Source organism: Fundulus heteroclitus, chromosome 10, assembly GCF_011125445.2.
Source record: "Fundulus heteroclitus isolate FHET01 chromosome 10, MU-UCD_Fhet_4.1, whole genome shotgun sequence".
NCBI lineage: Eukaryota > Metazoa > Chordata > Actinopteri > Cyprinodontiformes > Fundulidae > Fundulus > Fundulus heteroclitus.
The window spans coordinates 7,934,364-7,954,100 of NC_046370.1; the positions used below are offsets into that span (position 1 = coordinate 7,934,364).

General features: G+C 39.6%; 2 protein-coding genes across 3 annotated transcripts in view; one reads left to right on the forward strand and one right to left on the reverse strand.

Moving 5' to 3' along the window:
* Positions 1 to 231: 231 nt before the first annotated feature.
* LOC105928195 (pyroglutamylated RF-amide peptide receptor) lies at positions 232 to 15,543 on the forward strand. The gene is made up of 6 exons (XM_036141877.1): positions 232 to 598; positions 5,613 to 5,771; positions 6,235 to 6,296; positions 9,888 to 10,123; positions 10,963 to 11,060; positions 11,866 to 15,543. The coding sequence occupies exons 1-6, from the start codon at positions 232 to 234 to the stop codon at positions 12,261 to 12,263; spliced, it is 1,320 nt and encodes a 439-aa protein (XP_035997770.1). The 3' UTR covers positions 12,264 to 15,543.
* A 3,460-nt stretch (positions 15,544 to 19,003) lies between these two features.
* The window catches only part of polr3a (polymerase (RNA) III (DNA directed) polypeptide A), a 38,332-nt gene continuing 37,598 nt past the window's right edge, over positions 19,004 to 19,737 (reverse strand). For both annotated transcript variants that reach the window (XM_036141879.1, XM_036141878.1), the window contains one exon: positions 19,004 to 19,673. In XM_036141879.1, the coding sequence (XP_035997772.1) occupies positions 19,525 to 19,673 (149 nt within the window). In that variant the 3' untranslated portion in view covers positions 19,004 to 19,524. The remainder of the gene's footprint in view (positions 19,674 to 19,737) is intronic.

Below are 19,737 nucleotides of genomic sequence, written 5' to 3' on the forward strand. Positions count from 1 at the left end.
AGAAAGAGAGAGAGGGGGGCAGAAAGAGAGAGAGAGAGAGAGAGAGAGAGAGAGAGGCAGCAGCCGCAGCAGCGACAACAGCTGGCTCTGCTGGGTTAAAGAGTCAGCGCCACGTCCACACGCACCTGTAGGACAGAGAAGATGCCTGAGCTCTGAACCGCAGTGGGGGGAGGAGGAGGTCCATCCTTCCTTCCAAGTTTGCCTCGGAGTTGCGGACACTTTTGAAAAGCGATGGCAGCAGCTTCGACAGACTCGGGACAGGCTGCCTCTAAAATCACCCCCGAAGTGCTGCAGGAGATGCTCAAGTTCTACAACCTGAGCCGCCAGGAGTTCATCAACACCTACAACATCCAGCCGCTCGTCTACATCCCCGAGCTGCCGTACAGCGCCAAGACCACCTTCGTCGTCATGTACCTGCTGATCTTCGTCCTGGCTCTGGCCGGAAACAGTCTGGTCATCTACATCGTCCTGAAGAAGCGGGCGATCCAGACGGCCACGGACATCTTCATCTGCTCCCTGGCGGTCAGCGACCTCCTCATCACTTTCTTCTGCATACCTTTCACTTTGTTACAGAACATCTCCTCCGAGTGGTTTGGAGGTGAGTTCGGTTCTAAATAACGCGCATTTTCTTCTCTTCTTCTTCCGTGCATAGGAAATAAGTCATAAAAAGTGTGCTTCTCGTGGAGAAAATGACGGGCATTTCAGGTGGAGGTATGCGCCTGCAGCTGCAGGAAATAATGATACAGATCACCTGAATGGTTAATTGTTAAATGGGCTGAATTTATACACCTGAACGCCTCACTAAATGAACACAATTAAGAAGAGAAGTTTTTTCCCCCTATTGCAGCCAAGTGCCTGTGGTTCTGCACTCTATGGCATAGGCTACAGGCATATTTCAATAAATTAGACTATCATCAAAAAGTTGATTTTGTTGTATTAATAACCGCTATGTTCATTCCACACAGCATTTATATCTGTTAATTTTGAAGACTGATTGAATTCTGCTTCTCGGGAAATAAATACATAAATCGATTTGACCAAGATTTAACGAAAAAATGTTATGGCCTACAAGGCGATTGCTAATTTGACACCAGGGGGTAAGCAATAAAGTGTCAATGCTACAACAGATTGATAATCCCACAGCGCCACATCCAAGCATGATAATGAAAAATTGAGTGGAAGGAAATGCTGTTTTAGAAAAGGTTTACAACCACGGATTTGTCACGTAGTTTTTGAAAAATTTGGCATGGCTGGACGATATATATATATATATATATATATATATATATATATATATATATATATATATATATATATATATATATATATATATATATATATATATATAGCATATCAATAAATTAGAAATCAAATTGATCAATAACAATAATTAACAAATTCAAAACATGAACTTTAAGTGCAGCCCTGGGCATTTTACCTTGTTCCTTAGCGACCTATTTTTACATGCAGAACACACAAACACTGAATTAAAACGCAACCCTTTATTCAACCAGCTTTTTACCAAAACTGCAAGTTTAATAATAAAAGAAAAAAAAATGCTCTCTAGACTCTCTGAAGAGGGGCGGAGCTTGGTTCTTGAATCTGTGTTTGTGATTGGTTGGGATGATTTAATGACTAATATTAACCTACAGTAGTGGCTAGAACGCAATAGGAAAGAAAACTGTTACTGTTTTGAATATTTACTTACCCTTTTTTATATATATATATATATATATATATATATATATATATATATATATATATATATATATATATATATATATATATATCATCGATATACGTCTATCGATCGATATATATTGTTTCTAAATTTTCATCCAGCCCTATAGGGCTACTTTGGGGTAAATTCCTATGGTAGGGACTGCAGCTGGAGTTGCTTCTTCAACTGTCACCACTCACAGATATGTCCAGGACATCAGCTGCTACTGCCATGTTACTTGTTAACTACATGTTAGCCAGAAACGTCAAAAACTTCTTAAGTGTAGTGAGGACAGAGTTGCACTGCTGCTCCATCATCCATATTTTTCAGATTAAAACTATTTTTGCATTACATTTGGAAATCAAGGTCCCTGGAATGGTGAGGCATAGAATCCGAATCTCTTTAGGTCCAGTGTGGAGTTTCCACAATTAGTGAGGATTTGGGGGACCATGCCATCTGCTGGTGTTGGACCACTGCTTTTATCAAGTGGAAAGTCAGTGCAGGAAGTCTACCACAAAATTTTAGAACACTTCCCACTTCTCCCATTTTTTTATTGTCTGATGTACTATTCTTATCCTATATTTTATATTTTTATTAGCTGTAGGCAGAAAATCATCAGAATTCACACAAATAAAGGCTTGGAAACATCTATCTGTGTGTAATTATTCCATATAATGTGTTTAATTTAGTGAATTGAGTTATTGAAATAAACAAACTTTTCAATAACATAATTTATGAAAAATCACCTTCGAAAAACTGTGCTGCAAGTCATGTCCTTAATATAACCCCCCACTGTCTAAGTTTGTAAAAAAGTATATATATATATATATATATATATATATATTAGTTTTGTTTTAACAGTGAATCAAATTCTAAATTAAGTAGAGATTATTCATCTGAAGTTGGCAAAAACAGCATTTTAGTTTAGTGGAATTAGGCATTATTGAACTGAAATCCAGCCACTAGTTTGCAGCAAAATGCTTCCATCATGATTGGCGGTATGTTTAGAATATGCATCAACAGGCACTAGCGGTATCAAACATCCACTTGGCTCTACGCTGGTTTGATGTCGGGGCAACAGTAATATGAAGTTAAAAAATACACTGAACAGAATAACTGCTTCAGTTGCTGTATGATTAGAGCCACTATCTGTGGTTATGATTCAGAGCACTCTTCAAAGTAGCCCATGTTGCCCAGCATGTATAAGTAACAATGATGCCTTCGAGGCATGAATCCTTTAGAAGAAGCCTGAGCCACAGCGGGTGCCAATACACTAAAATGACAAATAAGCTCTAGAGTCTCCCTTAGAGGTGGATGACAGAAAGTGATGGAACAAAGAAAGGTCATACCAGTTTGAGTCAGAAGCCTGTGAGAATATAAGAAGTGAAGTGCCTCTGGCTCTAGCTGGCCAGCTGATCAAATTCCTGCTTCCCACAAAAAAACTCTAAAATGATGAGACGTGGTAAGTGAAAGGAAACAAGCAAAATAAATTAAACACACTTTTATGAAATGGACTTTAGTCCTGCTTTTTTTTTTAGAATTGAAAAAGACGGAACAGGGGCAGAACCTTACAAAAAACAACCCTCTTGCTATGCGGTATTGACGGATTTGCTACACTGATGTAAGCAAGCAGCTCTGCTGGTGTTGAATGTAGTTTCCTGGACAACGCAGTGATTCCTCATGCACTTTAAGATACTATTGACAGTTTTAATTATACCTGAAAACATTTAGAGACAAATTCTTTGGTTTAACTCTCCATCGTTTTAAAAATTTCCTTCATTATCAACGTAATTGGTTTTGTATTATACTCTTATTATATTTGAGTACTCTAAAGATAATTTTCATACCTCTGCACAAATAGTGCTTTTAAAAAACGTATTCCTATCCCTTGAAACATGAACCTTTAAATTAATTTTATTGGGATTTGTTGTGACAGAGCATCACAAAGCAGTTTATAATTGTGATGTGATGGAGGTTTGTCAGAGAACATTAGAGCAAACATCATGTAGACCAAGGAACATGGAAGACAAGTCAGGGATAAAGATATGGAAAGGTTTTAGGCAGGCTTAGGATATACAATAATATCTCATAGAACTCTGTTTAATCTATCATCAGATAATAATAAATATATTTACCATACTAAGAAAAGGTTTTCCACCTAAACTGACAAACTGGACAAAGACCATATTAATCCCATTAAGCAGTCAAGAGATAGATGGTAACTCTGGAGGAGCTGCAGAGATTCAAAGCATAGGCGGGAGAATCTGTCGACCTGGAAACCATTAATTGTGCACTCCACAAATCTGACCTTCATGGATCAGGGGCAAGAGAAAAGCAATGTTTGACAGCATGCTGCAGAATGTTCTCAGTGCAACCCCCCCCCCCCCCTCCCTAAAAAAGGTTAAAAAACAAAACAACTGACCTTAGTTCTTGTAGTTTAAAAACAAGCTGTTGCTAAATGCTGTTCTGCAGATCTGAATTCACATGGGGATCTGCCTCCTCTGACAACAGGGTGCCACTAGTGCCGTTTTTTAGACATTTTTGGTCACACGCACATTCATTTGCATATAAGGAATGAAACTTATTAGAATCAAAGAATGTTTTTGCAAGTATGTTGGGGTTGTTAAGTATGTCTTTTTGGATTTTAAGGGGGGGGGGGGAAAGTTAGGTTTTGATCAAAGCATATTGAAAGCAACTTAAGCTGTTGTCACATCAGTAAATGGCAGTCTTCTTCCTTGTATGTTGTCCATTAAAAGAAAAGTTGTGATAACCCAACAGGTCCTACATAATATTAAAAACTTGCCCTCATTATAATTCGACCCAAGAGGCCTTATTGTGTGCATTTAATTTATTTACAACACCTTAAACTGTTCAGCGATTTGATCTTCATCTTTACTAATCAGCGCTAGGTATACACTTTATGTGGGCTCAACACAAATGCAGCAAGCAGCCATCTTTGACTCTATTACAGCAGCACCACAGACTTTTCCCTCATTGGTGAAGCTCGGTCCCATTCTCATGTTTCCTGTAACCTCTAACAGGTTCTCTATGAGGATTTCTCTGTATTTAGCTTCATCCAACACTGACCAGCTTCCCTGTCTGAGCAGGAGAAAACCATCCCCACAGCACGATACTGTGGCCACTATGTTTTACCGTGGGGATGGTGTGTTAAGTGCGATGTGCCGTTTTTGTTTTCCACCTATAGTTTAATAGTCTGGCATAGCTTTTCTCATGTTGGTCAAAAGCTGAATTGTAGTGTCGTTTGACCAAAGCCCTTTCTCCCATTTTTGCCTTGCATGGTTACTTAGTTTGCCTTATATCAGTGTTTTTCTACACTGGTCCTCAGGCCCCACCATCTTTCATGTTTTGATGCGTCTCAGCTCCAGCACGCCTGATTCAACTTTTTGCATAACCTCCTCAACATGCCATTAAGTGCTACAGAAGCCTGTAAATCACCTATTTATTTAAGTCGGGTAGGTCTTACGCAACAATGGGCCCTAAAGGTCAGGACTTCATTAAATGGTTCCAAGTTAATCCCTCCTTTTTACATGATCCTTCCTTTACTGCTTTAAATCTAAACACTGGGAAAATAATGGTGCGACTGGCAACGGCGCAGGACTCTGAAAGCAGCTGTGTCTGTTCCCACAAAAAGTTCAGGGGGCATCAGGGTAAAGTCTGTACTTCGTTATCTGTGAAATGTGTCCACTCGCTGCGCTGCCTGGTGAGAGATGGTTGCCTTGCCACCTCAAGCTGTGGGGGAGGATGATGGGGTCGCCTTTTTTTTTTTTTTTTTTCTTCCTCCTGTCACAGTCTCTACATCCTTACTGTTCTTCATTAACCTCTGCCGCTTTTCTGAACCTTATCTGATTCACCCCTTGGCTTTTGCCCACAGGGGTTCTCGTTTGCAAGACAGTTCCTTTTGTGCAGACCACAGCCATAGTGACAGGCATCCTCACCATGACCTGCATCGCCATCGAAAGATACCAGGGCATCGTCTTCCCTCTGAAAATGAGGCGTCAGTACTCATCCAAGCGAGCATACAAGATGCTAGGTATTTGGTTTCACTTATTTATGTTGGCTTGCTTTTGCTCCTTTGTAAACTATGTAGGATTTTCAACACATCGAGCAAACGGGCTCATGTAACGTTCGAAGTTAGAGCTTTTGTCTTCTGGGTAAAGGAAAAACGAACGAAACAAACAAACAAACAAACAAAAAAATCAGCCTGAGGTGGAAGACCGCAGTGAAAATCAAATTTCTTAGAATTACCTCAATTTTGCCAGACCCAGATATGTTATATTTTAAGGGTATGCAAGCTAAGCATTGTGGCTTTAGACAACAAAGATCAAAGAAATGTTCAGCAACCTGCCTTAAAGTTCATGAATTAAGTAAGAAAAGGTTATTTTTACACTTTCATCTGCTGTGCTGCGTTTTCTGTTATTTGTCTAAGCAAGAGCTGTTTCTTCAGATAATATGTTGTGTTTTTTTTGTTTTTTTTTTGTCTCTGACTCCTAAAGGGCTTGTATGGATCGCCTCAGTGATAGTGGGTTCACCGATGCTATTTGTGCAACAGCTAGAGGTGAGTGTCCTTCACAGCGCCCGATCACTAAGCAGCGCTCTATAGCTTCCCTCAGCTGTGATTGTACTGAGTAAGCACATTATTTATATAGGTCTTATAGGTGTTTGTCTAAGAAGCGATTTATCTTAGAAGAGCACATCATAAATGTTGTCGGCAAAAGTGATTATTTTAGATTATGTGCAGTGGGATTATTGCAAAATTGCTCTCAGGGACGTCGTCTCATTCTACTCCCTCATAAGCAATGAAAATTCACACCACCCTTATAGTATTTATGAAGCCTTTTGTGCAAAAACCAACCCCAAACATTTACTGCATGTCCAAATATTGAGAGCTGGTATTTATATAGAGATGGAAACTAAATATTCAGTTGATCCAAAAACCGTTCATACAACTTGCAGATTTAAATTAATTTTTTCACACTTTGTTAAAGAATTGACCTGGCTGTGGTCACCCCAGGTTCTTTGCCTGAATAATATGGTGTTTCTATTGTAGACTTCTGTAGTAATAAAAAGACTCTTGAAACCAAAACTGTATTTTACCATATTTAATCTAAAAGGCAGAGGGATGTTTACAGCTTCAACAATGCAACGGGCAGATTTCCGGACGCCAGAAAGCCCCGTTCATTCCTCACACAGACTTTAAGTAAGACCAATTGTGTACATCCATTCAAGGGCGTACACAATTAACTGATATCAGAGTTCCATTTATCACATTGGTGGAGAAGATCATGCTATAATGCAGACGTGTCCAAGCTGACACATCTTCACCTAATCAGTCATACTGTCCAATCCAAGTATGTCAGACTCTGTGTCTCCAGAGTCTGTTGTCTATCTGTAATTTTCCATGGTAACTGCCTTTCGCAGTCCAGTCGCTGCAATCTCTTAATCCCTAACAGTTTTTTGGGGGGATCTTTTTTCTCTAATTGGAAATGAGCCCTCCCAAAAGATTCATTCGAGTCATTTTGGTAAGATAGCCGCTTACCAAAAACTCTTTCTGTTCGGAAAATTGAGTGTGTCCGTGCGTGGTTGTTACTCCTGTGTGTCTCTGTGATGGATTGGTGATGTCTGAGAGCTGCTAATTTTGGTACGGACTCGTTAAATCTAAATGAGGCAATTCACCCTCCTGGTCACAGAGCGCTCCACGCCACCTCGTTCGGCCATTTTTGTAGTATGCTGGAGGACGGTGTACTGAGGTGTTCCCCTTGTAGCAGAGGCATCCTTCAGCTTGGAATACAAAATCTCATTAAAAAAAATTATGTTTTGACAAAATTTGTAAGCCGGAAGTCCATGACTTGTTTAGCAGTTCTGCAGCAAATTCCTTGACTTAATTGTAAAAAAAAAAAAAAAAAACACAACAGAGAATAAAAAAACAGCTTGAAAAATATGACCCAAACAGAATATAAAGATATCTACTCAGAGCCTGGACAGACTATATTAAACTTTTCTGCACTTCTAGAGACCTCAAGTACACAGCAAAATGTATTTAAGGACCAATTTCTCTCCAATCGACTGACACTCGTTGTGAATTTCTCAAGTGGATGTGGAAGTTTGCAGCTCAACCAAGTCAGTGAGGAAGCACCGCATACATAGAGTCACATTATGAAAATGGACATCTCAGCTGTGCCCAGAAAGGTTGGCACCAACATCTCTAAGGTTTCACAACAGCACTTTGTGCAATTGTCACTGGGAAGGGTTCTGAAATGCAATAACCTAGAAAACAACAACAGTTCTGTGAGTCTCTTGCTGGCTGGTGGTGCTGATAGCTGAAATTGCTTTGTGACTGTAGTAAATACATAAAAGGCTGCACTGAGTTCATTTCATTGGCACACCTGGGAAAGCTTCTGCTTGAAATTGTATTACACTTTAGGTTCCACTAAACATTTTCACCTTACTAAACTATTTATAGCTTGTACATTTTGCACTTTTTTAAAATCAGTTTACAACCATAAACTTTAATGTATTATGTATGTGTAGACCAACATAGAGTACAATTGTGATTTTTCTCCAAATGAAAATCCAAAGAGTGCAATTCCGTTATATTCAGTCTCCTTTACTCCGTTACAATAAATAAACTCCAGTGCCACCAGTTGTCCTTGGAAGTCATCTACTTAGTAATTACACTGAATAAAGATTAAATATATTTTAACCTCTGAATAAATACAGCTGTTCTGTGAGGCCTGTTGAAGAACATTGGTGAACAAAGCATCATGAAAACCAGGAAACACACCAAAACTCTAGAGTTTGGTGTGTTTAACAAAAACTTAAAGCAGGGTTAGGTCGTAAAACAATACCCTAAATTTGGAAAATCTCACGGAAGAAGAAATAAAATAAAAAAATCTTCATTTGTCATTGCAATTGTACATTCCAATGAAATTTGCTTTCCGCATTTAACCCATCCCTTAGGGAGCGGTGGTCAGCTTACAGCGCCCAGAGAGCAATCTGGGCCAAGGGTTGTAATCAGGGACCTATAGGGGCAGACTGAGGGGTTTGAACCAGATAGTTTCAGCCTTCTCAGAGCGTGAGCACACTGCTCTAACCACTACGCCACCACTCCCACTAACACCATTCTCTTAATGACCCCAAAATGGAAAGTATGGCTTACCTGCATTTTTACCAAGACGTGGCAGCTCACCTAAACTGAACGAGTAGGGCTTTTCTTTCAGGGAGAATGCCACAAAGCCTTGGTTACTCTGGAGGAGCTGCAGAGATCCACAGCAAATCTGTTAATGTGGCAGCTATTGTTTGTATGGTCTACAAGTAGAAAGCCATTGTAAGAAAGCCCTGATGTGTTCTGTTTGCTGTTGGCCACGAGCCAGATAACAGACACAGAAACAGACATATAGGGCCATTTCAAATGCCATCAGGAGCTACTAAAAACTTCTCACTAGGGACAAAGGTAACCTTCAAAAAGGACAAAGACCCCAAATATACAGCGTTAGGAAGACCCACCCAATTCAAAGGCCAGATGACTAGAAAACGACTAGAAGACTAGAAAATCTGTTCGCCGACATCAGCTGTTCAGTCGGACTTAACTTGAGCCATTTTGCAAAGAAGAATGTTTTTTTGTTTTTTTTTCTTTTTGGATTTTTGTCTGAATATTGACACGATCCCACCAAGTGGATCAATGGGGTTAAGTTGGCACGGGCAACCATTAGTACTTTTAAAACTAATGTAAAATTACTGTATTCAAAACTCACCAATAATTATGTAGAAATAAATTAACTTGACAAAATCCTAAATCAAACACAATTACAATAAATAATTCCCCAAACAATTCTAAAACCATTAAACGTTTTGGAACTCGTTTTAGAACCCCCCCCACCCACCCACGCCTTCTTCACTCTTGGTCCGGCCCAGAAGTTTGAAGTAGGTTTCTGGTCTCTTGGGAATCCTTTAGCCAGTTTGTGGTTTCAATGTAACCTGTGGAGGACACGATGTATTTTAGTGTTACAAAAGACACTTAAATGTGGCCTAAACACGGGCCAGCTTTTATTCTACATTACGCGAAACATAAAACCTGTGCAGTCAAAGCTTTCAGCTTGAGCTGCCTTTTATGTTGAGCCTCTCCGCTTTTCTTGTTCTGTTTCCCCAGGTAAAGTATGACTTCCTGTACGACCACTACCACGTGTGCTGTCAGGAGAGGTGGAGTTCGCTGACCTACAGGCAGGCGTACACCACCTTCATCATGGTGGCTCTGTTCCTGCTCCCTCTGGCAGCCATGCTGTTCCTCTACACGCGCATCGCCATTGAGCTGTGGATTCGCAAGAGGGTGGGCGACGCCTCGGTTCTGAACACCATGAACCACAGGGAGATTGGTAAGATTTCCAGGTGGGTACCGCAGCAGGAGCTACTTCAATTAGCAAGCTATTTTGTGACATTTACAACCTGTGAGTAGGCTTCTTTTTTTTCCCAACTCGACTTGCTTTTGTATTCTTATTGGAAGTCTGATAATAAAAAGATGAAAGGAGCAAAGACTGAATTAAAGGTCTGTTGATTAACTAACTTGTTAACAGGATAAGTCAGTGAAGAAAAGTAATAAGTGCTGAGGTACTAAGGAAAGAAAGAAATACTCCCCCACTTTTTAACCTTTTTTCCAGTTAAAATGGAAATTTAAAAACAAAGATACAATGTATAACGGTCAGTATGGGTTCTTGGTGAGAGGATATGTTCATGGCCAAGAAATAATAGCTTTTCACTGATGCTCACCTACAGACATTGCTTTTTTTTTTTTTTTAAATGAGAATGTCAGCAAGGGAAAGGCAATAGGAGAATGTAGGCGCTTGGTTTGCTAATGGTTTTCTTCAACAAAATAATCCTTAGACTTTGACCTCCTTTGCTTCTTTTTAATGAACAGGTGTCCTCCGTTTTCCATGTGGACAAACCTTCACTAGCCTTCCAACACTCATGAGGAACACACTGCCATAATGTTGTATTGTTGAATATTTCATCGACATGAGTTTGAAAGTGATCACTATGCTTGACAAACACTTCGGACCTCTAAATCACAAGGTCTTACGAGTTCTTCTTTAGCCAGAGCTGGGGTTACGTAGAGTGGGCCTGTGGCTGTTGGGCATTTTTATTCAAAAGCAAGAACCGCAATGTTTGAGATGTCCTTTATCTGCCTTATCACTCTGTTTACTCTCAAATGATAATGTGTCCTTTTCCAGGAAAAAGAAAAGAGCCGTTAAAATGATGGTCACGATCGTCCTGCTATTCACCATTTGCTGGGCGCCATTCCACACAGTCCACATGATGTTTGAGTACAGTGAGTATAGCTTAATGTGCTTCTAACAGTGATAAAAGCATCTGAAGTTGCACGTTCCTTCGTTTTTTTCTCTCTCCTTTGTGGCACTTAAATGTTTTAAGGTTTTAATTACGAGCAAATTTAACCTTAGTAAGCACAAAAAGCAGTTCTCAAGTGCAATGTTATTTATTAAGGGGAAACTATATCTTTTTGAAAAATCAATTAGCCACTAAACCTAATAACTGATTGTGTCATCCTTGGCAGCATCGACTTCCTTCAAGTTTTTTTTTGCAAAAGCTGCCGATGAGTCTTTGCTGTGGAAGACATTTTGGCCGCTCATTAGAGGGTTTTCTTGCATGAACTCTTTGAAGGCCATGCCACAGCATGAGTCCAGACTTTGACTAACAACAAAAATGTTTTTATTTATTTAGTTATATATATATATATTTTTTACATTTCAGAGGTGGGCATAGTGGTGGGCTTTGGATCTTTGTCCTGCTGTTTGAGACTAGTTGCGCTCATGTCACAAACCGATGACTGGGCCTTCTCTTTCAAGATAAGAAAATAATTCATGGGTATATAATATAATTATGACAAGTCATCCAGGTCCTAAAGCAACAAAGCAGCACAAACCATCAGGCTACCACCACCAGGTTTTACACAGCAAGATGTTCTTCTCTGAAAATTTATCCACACTGAGGTTTTTAAGGAAGCTAAGATACTGATTGCTGAAATCTACCCCACAGAACCTCAAATTAAAAAGAAAAGTATCCCTTCAGCACCCAAAGTCTGATCTGCACTAACTTGCTTATCTGTAATCGTCTAGATGACCTGGAGAAGAAGTACGACGGCGTCACCCTGAACATGATCATCGCCATTGTGCAGGCCATCGGGTTCTTCAACAGCTTCAACAACCCGATCGTTTATGCCTTCATGAACGAGAACTTCAAGAAGAGCTGCGTCTCCACCCTCTCCCACTGCCTCCGCAAACCGAACCACCAGGGTGCCGCCACGGTGGCTCCGAGGCTGAGCGTGCAGTTCATCAAACCCCAGAGCAGGGAAGCCTTCGTGAACGCAGACGAGGGCGACAGCTCGGAGCAGCGCTCGGCAGAGAAGGGCGCCTCGTGCTCATCGCACAGAGAGAGCCGGCTGGGGATTATCGGAGAGAAAATCTCCACCATCCAAACGGAGCTCCCTCCGAACAGCTCTTCTCAAGTCAAGTAAGACGTCCGGGTGCTTTCTCTTTGGAAATCTGCCGTTTGCCATCACCTGCTGCCAACGGGATGACAGCAGCTTTGGGAGTGGGGGGAAGTAGCTACAAACACTCGCCGCGAAGACCTCTGCATCGCCTGCAGTGGCAGGTACCAGAGCAGCGAGAATGTCAGGGCTTATTAAAGACTGGGAAGGAATTTTACTGTAAATAGACGCAGCAACAGGGAGGAGTGCTGAGACACTGACACCACAGTTGGCCATAGAAAGAATGAGAATGAATTTGTGCTTCATCTGGAATCTAAAACTCAAGAAATCGTCCCTGAGCGTGATGCCGTTTCATCCTGAACGAGCCCCAGCTGCAGGAACCTCTGTGGTTTTCTGCTGCAGCAGCAGCTATTAAGAAATGTTAACAAAAAAAAAAAAAGACTCTGCAGAGCACCAAAGAGTGAGTGCTCATTTGCTTCAACCGTTAATTTGCTTCTGTTCAACCTGCATAGACTCCTTTCACTTCGTGCTAACTCTGCACTTTGTCGCTAGCATGAAAATACTGCATAGAGCTAATAATATTGTGGCTGAAATGTATTAGCGTTTACATTTGGACTGAAAATACCCATTTAAGCCAGGCGCACATAAATTGCTACACAGGACTGCAACTCAACGTTTTTTGAGGCCTAACTCAGTGAATAATCCATGCAACGTTATGTGCCAAGGTGTTTTTTTTTTTTTTTTTAAACTTTAATGGGTAGCAGAAGCAACCTATGGACAAGGTATTATTTTCTATTTTGGGCTTTAAACGACTGTTTTTTTAAGTGCATGTGATTGCAGGTTCATCTTAGCCAACTGGAATACCATCAGAAGGTAAATTTAGTTCAGTAATTCACTGCAAAAGTAGAAATAGATTATTTACACACAGATTAATTTTGATGATTATGGCTTCTAGCTAATAAAAATCAGTTTCTCAGAAAATTTGAATGTTAGACCTATTATAAAAAAAAACACGAAAAGCATATCCATGTACTGTACAGTTTATGTATTCAATACTTGGTCATGCTTTCTTTTGTACAAATTACCAAATCAATGTTGCGTGAAATAGAGGCGATCAACCAATGGCTGAGATGTTAAGGAAGCCCAATTACCTTCAGCTCGTCTGCTTCGTAGAGTCTGGTGTCTCATCTTCTTCTAGACAATATTCTATAGATCATCTATGGACTTCTGGCCATAGATGCACAACGTTGACATTGTCCTTCAACCAGATGTTGATGGTTCTGGGTGTGTGGACAACGGGCCACGCCTTGCTGGAAAATGAAATGAGCATCCCAATAAAGCTTGTCAGCAGAGAGAAGGCTGAAGGGCTTTAACATTCCCCGGTAGACAGGGTTTGGACACTTTTTCTGCCAGTTTTCCTTACACCAAACTTTCTATTATTATGGTTGGATAGCAATGGAAGCAGCATGTTTCTTTAGCAGTGACTTTATCTGTCTTGTTCGCTTTGTTTGGGCATCAATGAGTGTCAGCTGGACTGCTCTCATTAATAGTGTAGGCAATAACGTGACCATAACTTCTTCTACATCAAACTTTCTTTACATAAGTCTCATTTAATTCTTTGGGCCTATTTAATATTTTGGCTTTTTATTAGCAGCAAGCCATGTTCATCAAACATGTGAGGTATATCGCTCTGTGTGTTGAATCTGCATCAGTTCGGTGTTTTTATTTATTCCCTTGATGATAATCCAATTTATTGACCATGTCAGGAAGAACAACAGCCGCTTGGGCCTTTTTCAGGTTCTTTTAAAGACTGCATAATAATCAGGTTTTTTTTTTTTCTTTTTGAGAACTTGCATCTAGATTTCTGACCTTGCTTTAACGTACGATAGATGACTTAATACTCATCTGACAGTCTACTGATATTTAGCAAGTCTAATTTCTGAGTAATAACTAGAAAGACGACTGGTAACACGTGCTTTTTTTGCTCAGATTCTTATTGTTATTTTTAGAGGCTAGGTTGGTTCTCAATAAAAGTATTATTTATTGTACAGTTTATAAGTTGCGTTACTTAGTTGTTTTTCTGTTATTGTTTTTTGAAGAAGAAATTGTTGTTTATTGTGCAAATGGGTGACAGATCCCAAAGAGGAAACGTGAACCCTTTAATACAACAACATATTTATCCAGTGGCGGCATTGATGGTTTCATGAATGTCGTGGCTTTCTTGTATGGGGTTAAGCAACTTTAAAGGATTGATTGCAAAAATGAAAATGATAAAATTTTTATCAAACGTTTCTGCCCTGATGGGAGAGTTCTCTTTGAATAACTTGTTCTAAAAAAAATCAAATTACTTTTATTATTGAAATGCTTTCAATCCAGATGGGCCCTTAAATGGGATTTTGACTCAGCACCACTTTAATCTTTTTGAGAAGAAGAAAAATCATACTTTAACCATCTATAACAGTCCCTGTGATTCACTGAAGAAAGGCCAAGAGGCACTCAAGATGAACTCGTGACCCCGCGTATTAAGTTTTGCACTCCTGTTTCCATTAGTCACTCAAATGTTAAATGACATCAGCTTTTGAATCTCTAATTCATCCTTTGCTATTTTTGCTGCGGACCCATTGCTTTGTTGCTTGTGATAGATTTAAACTTGCCTTGCAAAACCATTCAAAGCCAATGGTATGCATTCCGTTTTATTCAACTCACAAACTTAAATCTGTTTTTGTCAGGGTTGTGGTGTGATAGTCCAGCACAAAGGAAAGCTTAAATGTGCAACGATAAGAACATCTGAACAGTGTGGTGAGCATTTATAGTCCGCATGTCGTGAGTTCACACTTTGTAAAAAGCTGCAAGTCTTTCTAAAGTCCATCTTCCCATCCAGTGCGACCAACATCTCTGTCCCTGCTGAAGTAAAGCTCCCCACAGCCTGATGCTGGAGCGACCACTTTCACTGTGGGGGTGGGTGTGCCCAGGGTGCTGTGCAGTGTTGTTTTCTATTCATACCTATTTGCATGCAGCCCAAAAAGTGTAACTTTCTTCTTTTCCAACCACCTTTTTCATTGTTTGCCGTTTTAAAATGATTTTCTCCTTCCCACTTTTTCATAAAGAGATTTGAGCGAGGTACAGCTAGCATTTTTCCCGACAACACAGTGGATCCAACTCTGTTGGGCTTCTGACATCATCTGGTTGCACGGCCTCTTGTTTTGGGGTAACAGAGTAATACATACGCTGGACGTTTTAGAGAAAACATTAAGGTCAGACTGAAGCCTGCCAGAAAACAAAAATCTAGACAAAGCCCTTGATATCAGGAACAATGTTCTTTTGACAGATTCTGTAATTTTTGGACACCAGAACTGAGTTCATGTTTTGCATTAAACCAACTGTGAAGCATGGAGGTGGAAACGTCATGGTTTGGGGATCAGTTGCTGCAAAAGGACCTCCGCCATGAATTCTTCTGAGGGCAACTGAGAGAAATGTGAGACCATATAGGAAAACTAAGCTGAAGCAGAACGGGAGCGACCGTACTGACAGGAACCCGATACATCCCAGTAAATCCACCGAGGACTGGCTGAGAACAAAGAAACAAAAAGTAATGAGCTGAATCAAAGCCCTTATCTTTTTGAGACGTTGAGGGGGACAGGAATAGGCTCAGCAGGCAATAAACCCCTCAATTATCTCACAGCTGGACATTAGGAGTGGGACAAACGTTCCTCAGACCGACGTCAGAAGCTTTCATTTAGAGAGAAAAAAAAATAATTTTTTTTGATTGCCAAGGTTGCTGGTCAAATGCTTTTCCCTAAAGATTTTAAAAGACCCCCAAAAAAATGCTTTCCTCTGTGACTTAATATTTTAATACCCTAAAATGGCTGCAGATGGAAAAAATAAAAAACTACTATAATCAAATTAGATTTTTGTTAAACGTCTGTGACTAAAAGGAATCTGCTGTCAAAGCACCTTAACGGGCTTCCAGGGCTTTTTATAGATAACAAAAAGGCCCACAGCTACACAGATACTTCACCAAATAGTGCGCATGAAATTCTTTTCCACTTGTTTATGCTTTGTTTCACGCCAGCCCCACCTGAAGATTTCGCAGCTGGGAAGCAAAAATCTTTTTGTCTTTGACCAAAGCGAATGATTCCAGTTGAAGTCCCAGGTAGCATTTAGCAAACTCAACACATTTATCAATGCAGCTGTGAATGCAGAAAGCTTCTCCAAGGCCATTCCAGTGGATATTGTAAGGTAACCATTTTCTCACCTATAATAAAAAAATGCTATAAAGTATTAGCTTGTATTTCCCATTTTGACAAGTGGCTAAGAGTAGTGGACTTCTGTGTCACATCTTCTACCCCAGGAAAAAAAAAAAAAAGGTCACACTTTATTTGAAGGGGTGTACATAAGACTGACATTACACTGTCATAAACATGACATAACACCTGTTATGAACATAAATGACTCTTTATGAATGTTTTTTGACACTTTTTCACTGTTTGATGCTTTAAGTTTTTTTGAAATACTGTGAATATGCTTGTATTTACAATAACCCATCAAAAAGAAACCAGACGTTTGCCACCCACACATATTAAACAATAAATCATAAACGTATTCTTAAATTAGCCTCCAAGCAAGTTCAGACTGAATAAAAGCAAGAGCATGTTGAAAGGTAAACAGTCGCTGCACATGTAGCTGACAGATTCCATAAACGTCCAAATCTTCAAAGCAAGAATTTGTCCCCTGAGGCTGTTGAACCAGTTAAGCTGTGGAGAACCTCCAACCCAACCCACCGATATGACTCTGATGTATCAACTGAACAGTCTTTACTAAAGTAAAAGCTAAGTGTGTTTAATCCTGATTTATGAGAGGATTATGTCTGCAAACTTATGAAGTTTAAATAGCCAAAAATTGTGAAGGTAAAGGAGACGCTGCTTAGGCTGAAACTGCCCCACAGGGAGTTTGTACTTTTGCCTGTTTATTCATTCTTACTACTCTATTTTCAGGGCGGACGAGTAAAGTTTGCTTCTGCTTAATTACAAAAAAGAAAATAAAAAACATTTTTAAGGCATTCTACATCATTTTTTCCACATGGTAAGGTACTATTAAATTTTTGTATATGTAGAAATTACTCCTGACTCGGTGCTTCTTCTTTAAGCTTGTACAATCTTTTTCTTTCCCATTATTAAATGACCGCTTATACTGAGCTCGGTCCTGCTTTAAGTGTCCTTGTGTAAACCGGGAGTTTCTCTCCACCATCGCCCCATGCTTGCTCAGGGTGAGGGAGTCAACGTCAATCATTCAATGGTTTCCTCAGATAAATGTCTTACAAATAGGCATTGAGTGCTCAGCTGATTTAGACTGCTTTGCGCTAAAATCTGGATTAGATTGGATTCATTTTATCTGCATCTGGTAAGAGCCCCGCAAACATACGGTATGTGTCAAAGGTTTCCCATTTTGTGACAAAGCTCTTGCTATAATCAGTGAAACAAGTATTTTCCAAGTCTTGCCACAGATTCTAAACTGGATTTAGGTGTGACTGGCTAACTCTCATGGTTGTGTTTTGGGTCACCCTGATGGAGGTTGAACCTTCTAACCAGACTTGAATCGTTGCGGGTCATCAACAAATTTTCTTCTGGGAGTTCCCAGTATTTAGCTCCTCTTATCTTCTCTTCATTTCTGAAATGTTTCTTTGTTCCTGCGGGGGGAGGGGGGGATTCTCCCAGCTCGATTATGCTGCCACAACCATATTGTGCAGTACAATTACATTTTTAGCTCGTCTGACCAGATCCCCCTTTTTCCAATGTTTTTTTTTTTTCTTCCTGTGCCCCCTATAGCAACCCACAAACGGAACTTCTTATAGCTTTATTTTAATTGGCTTTTCCCAGCCACTTTTCTTCAAAGTCCAGATTTGTGAAGTTCATGATTAATAGACCCGTCAACAGTTTGTGCCGACTGTGCTGCTGTTTCTCTGATCAATAGCTGCCTTGCAGGTGTCCCATAATAACAGAGCTCTGTGCAAAGTTTAAAGCTTGGAATACTGTTTTAGAACCTAAGCTTGCTTTAATCTTCTCCACAGTTGTATCTGTCTGGTGTCGCTTGGTACTCTTGAAGCTGTTTAAGTAAGTAAGTAAGTAAAATTTATTTATATAGCACTTTTCTCAGATAAAAATCACAAAGTTTGTTTAGTTTGTTAACTAAAGTTCCCTAGAGCCTTCTCAAAACAGCTTAACCTCTTAAATTACAGTCACAGTGACTCCGTTTAGTAGTTTGGTGACTTCAGCGCTAACTGGTTGTACCGAAGTTTATTTAGGGGTATCAGACTGGGCTAAGTAAAAATCGATTCCACACTCTTAAATCATTAATTTCCGCTTAAAGTCATGGACAACCAATACTATGCATGATTTGTGGTTGTAATATGAATATTTTCAAGTTGAATGATTATTTTGAAATAACATAAGGTCACTTGAATTAGATTTGGACCAACCTGTATACTTTGTAATAAAAAAATTAATTTCACCTATTTGAGATGACATTTTACGTGAATTTGTGCTAGAAAAGTAAAGTGAACTATTCATTAATTAGAGTTGCATGCTGGTACAAAGCCGATTTTAATATATTGAGATACAATTATGATTGCCAGAACACCAGTAACTAGTGTGAATATCTGAATATATTTGTGTCTGTGTGGTTCAGATCTCAAACAAGCAGTAGTCTCGTTGATAGTTAGCCTTACTGGTGGTCACAAGGCAACATTTGGCATCAAAGATTAGGAAACATTTTTTTGATAAAACACAAGGCTTTAATTATGAGTTTACAACCATAACAAAAAGGTTTTTCATCTCTAACCTTTGAGATTTTATATTATAATAATTATCATTATTGGATTTTCTCCATCCAAACACATATCTTGCAGTCGCTTGAAACAAAAATGACTGCAGCACAAAGATAGACGAATTTCAACGGAGCAAACTGAACTCAAACAAGACACTTTCAGTTTTTGTCCCATGATTAGAGAGGTAACAATTCACAATATTAGAGGAGCCGTGGTTTAGCAGAAAATGGGACACATTGTTTCTGTTTCACCAAGTTCTTTGCAGATTGAAAAGCAGTAACCTTAAAAATCATGACATCAGGAAACTTATTTGATGCATTAAAAAAAAAAACAGAAGAGAATCCCATTGTTTGTCAGATCCTTAAAGAGAAAACTGGGCTCAGAGCAGGCACTTGCATCTTTCTCTCTGTCTGGAGACAATGAATAACTAAGCTTCAAACTTTCATGCCGTTACTTTCGTTGTTGCTACGTGAACAGAGGTATATGAAAGTCTGCATTGTCAAAGAGGAGTGGCCTCGTGACGGGAGCGGGATTCTTGTCAGCCTTGTGTAGGAGTTTAAAAAGACCCGTTCCAATATTCATGGGAATTCCCATAATGATGCACTCAGACACTCCTGCAACGAGAACACAGAAATGTATGTAAGTAAATGTATGTAAGTCGCACAACGAATGCCAAGT

What these genes read in the sequence shown, in the direction of transcription:
- LOC105928195 (XM_036141877.1), top strand. Translation starts at nt 232, where the DNA reads ATGGCAGCAGCTTCGACAGACTCGGGACAGGCTGCCTCTAAAATCACC. An exon ending in CTCCTCCGAGTGGTTTGGAG is followed by an intron (nt 599 to 5,612) that starts GTGAGTTCGGTT and finishes TTTTGCCCACAG; the next exon opens with GGGTTCTCGTTTGCAAGACA. An exon ending in TATTTGTGCAACAGCTAGAG is followed by an intron (nt 6,297 to 9,887) that starts GTGAGTGTCCTT and finishes CTGTTTCCCCAG; the next exon opens with GTAAAGTATGACTTCCTGTA.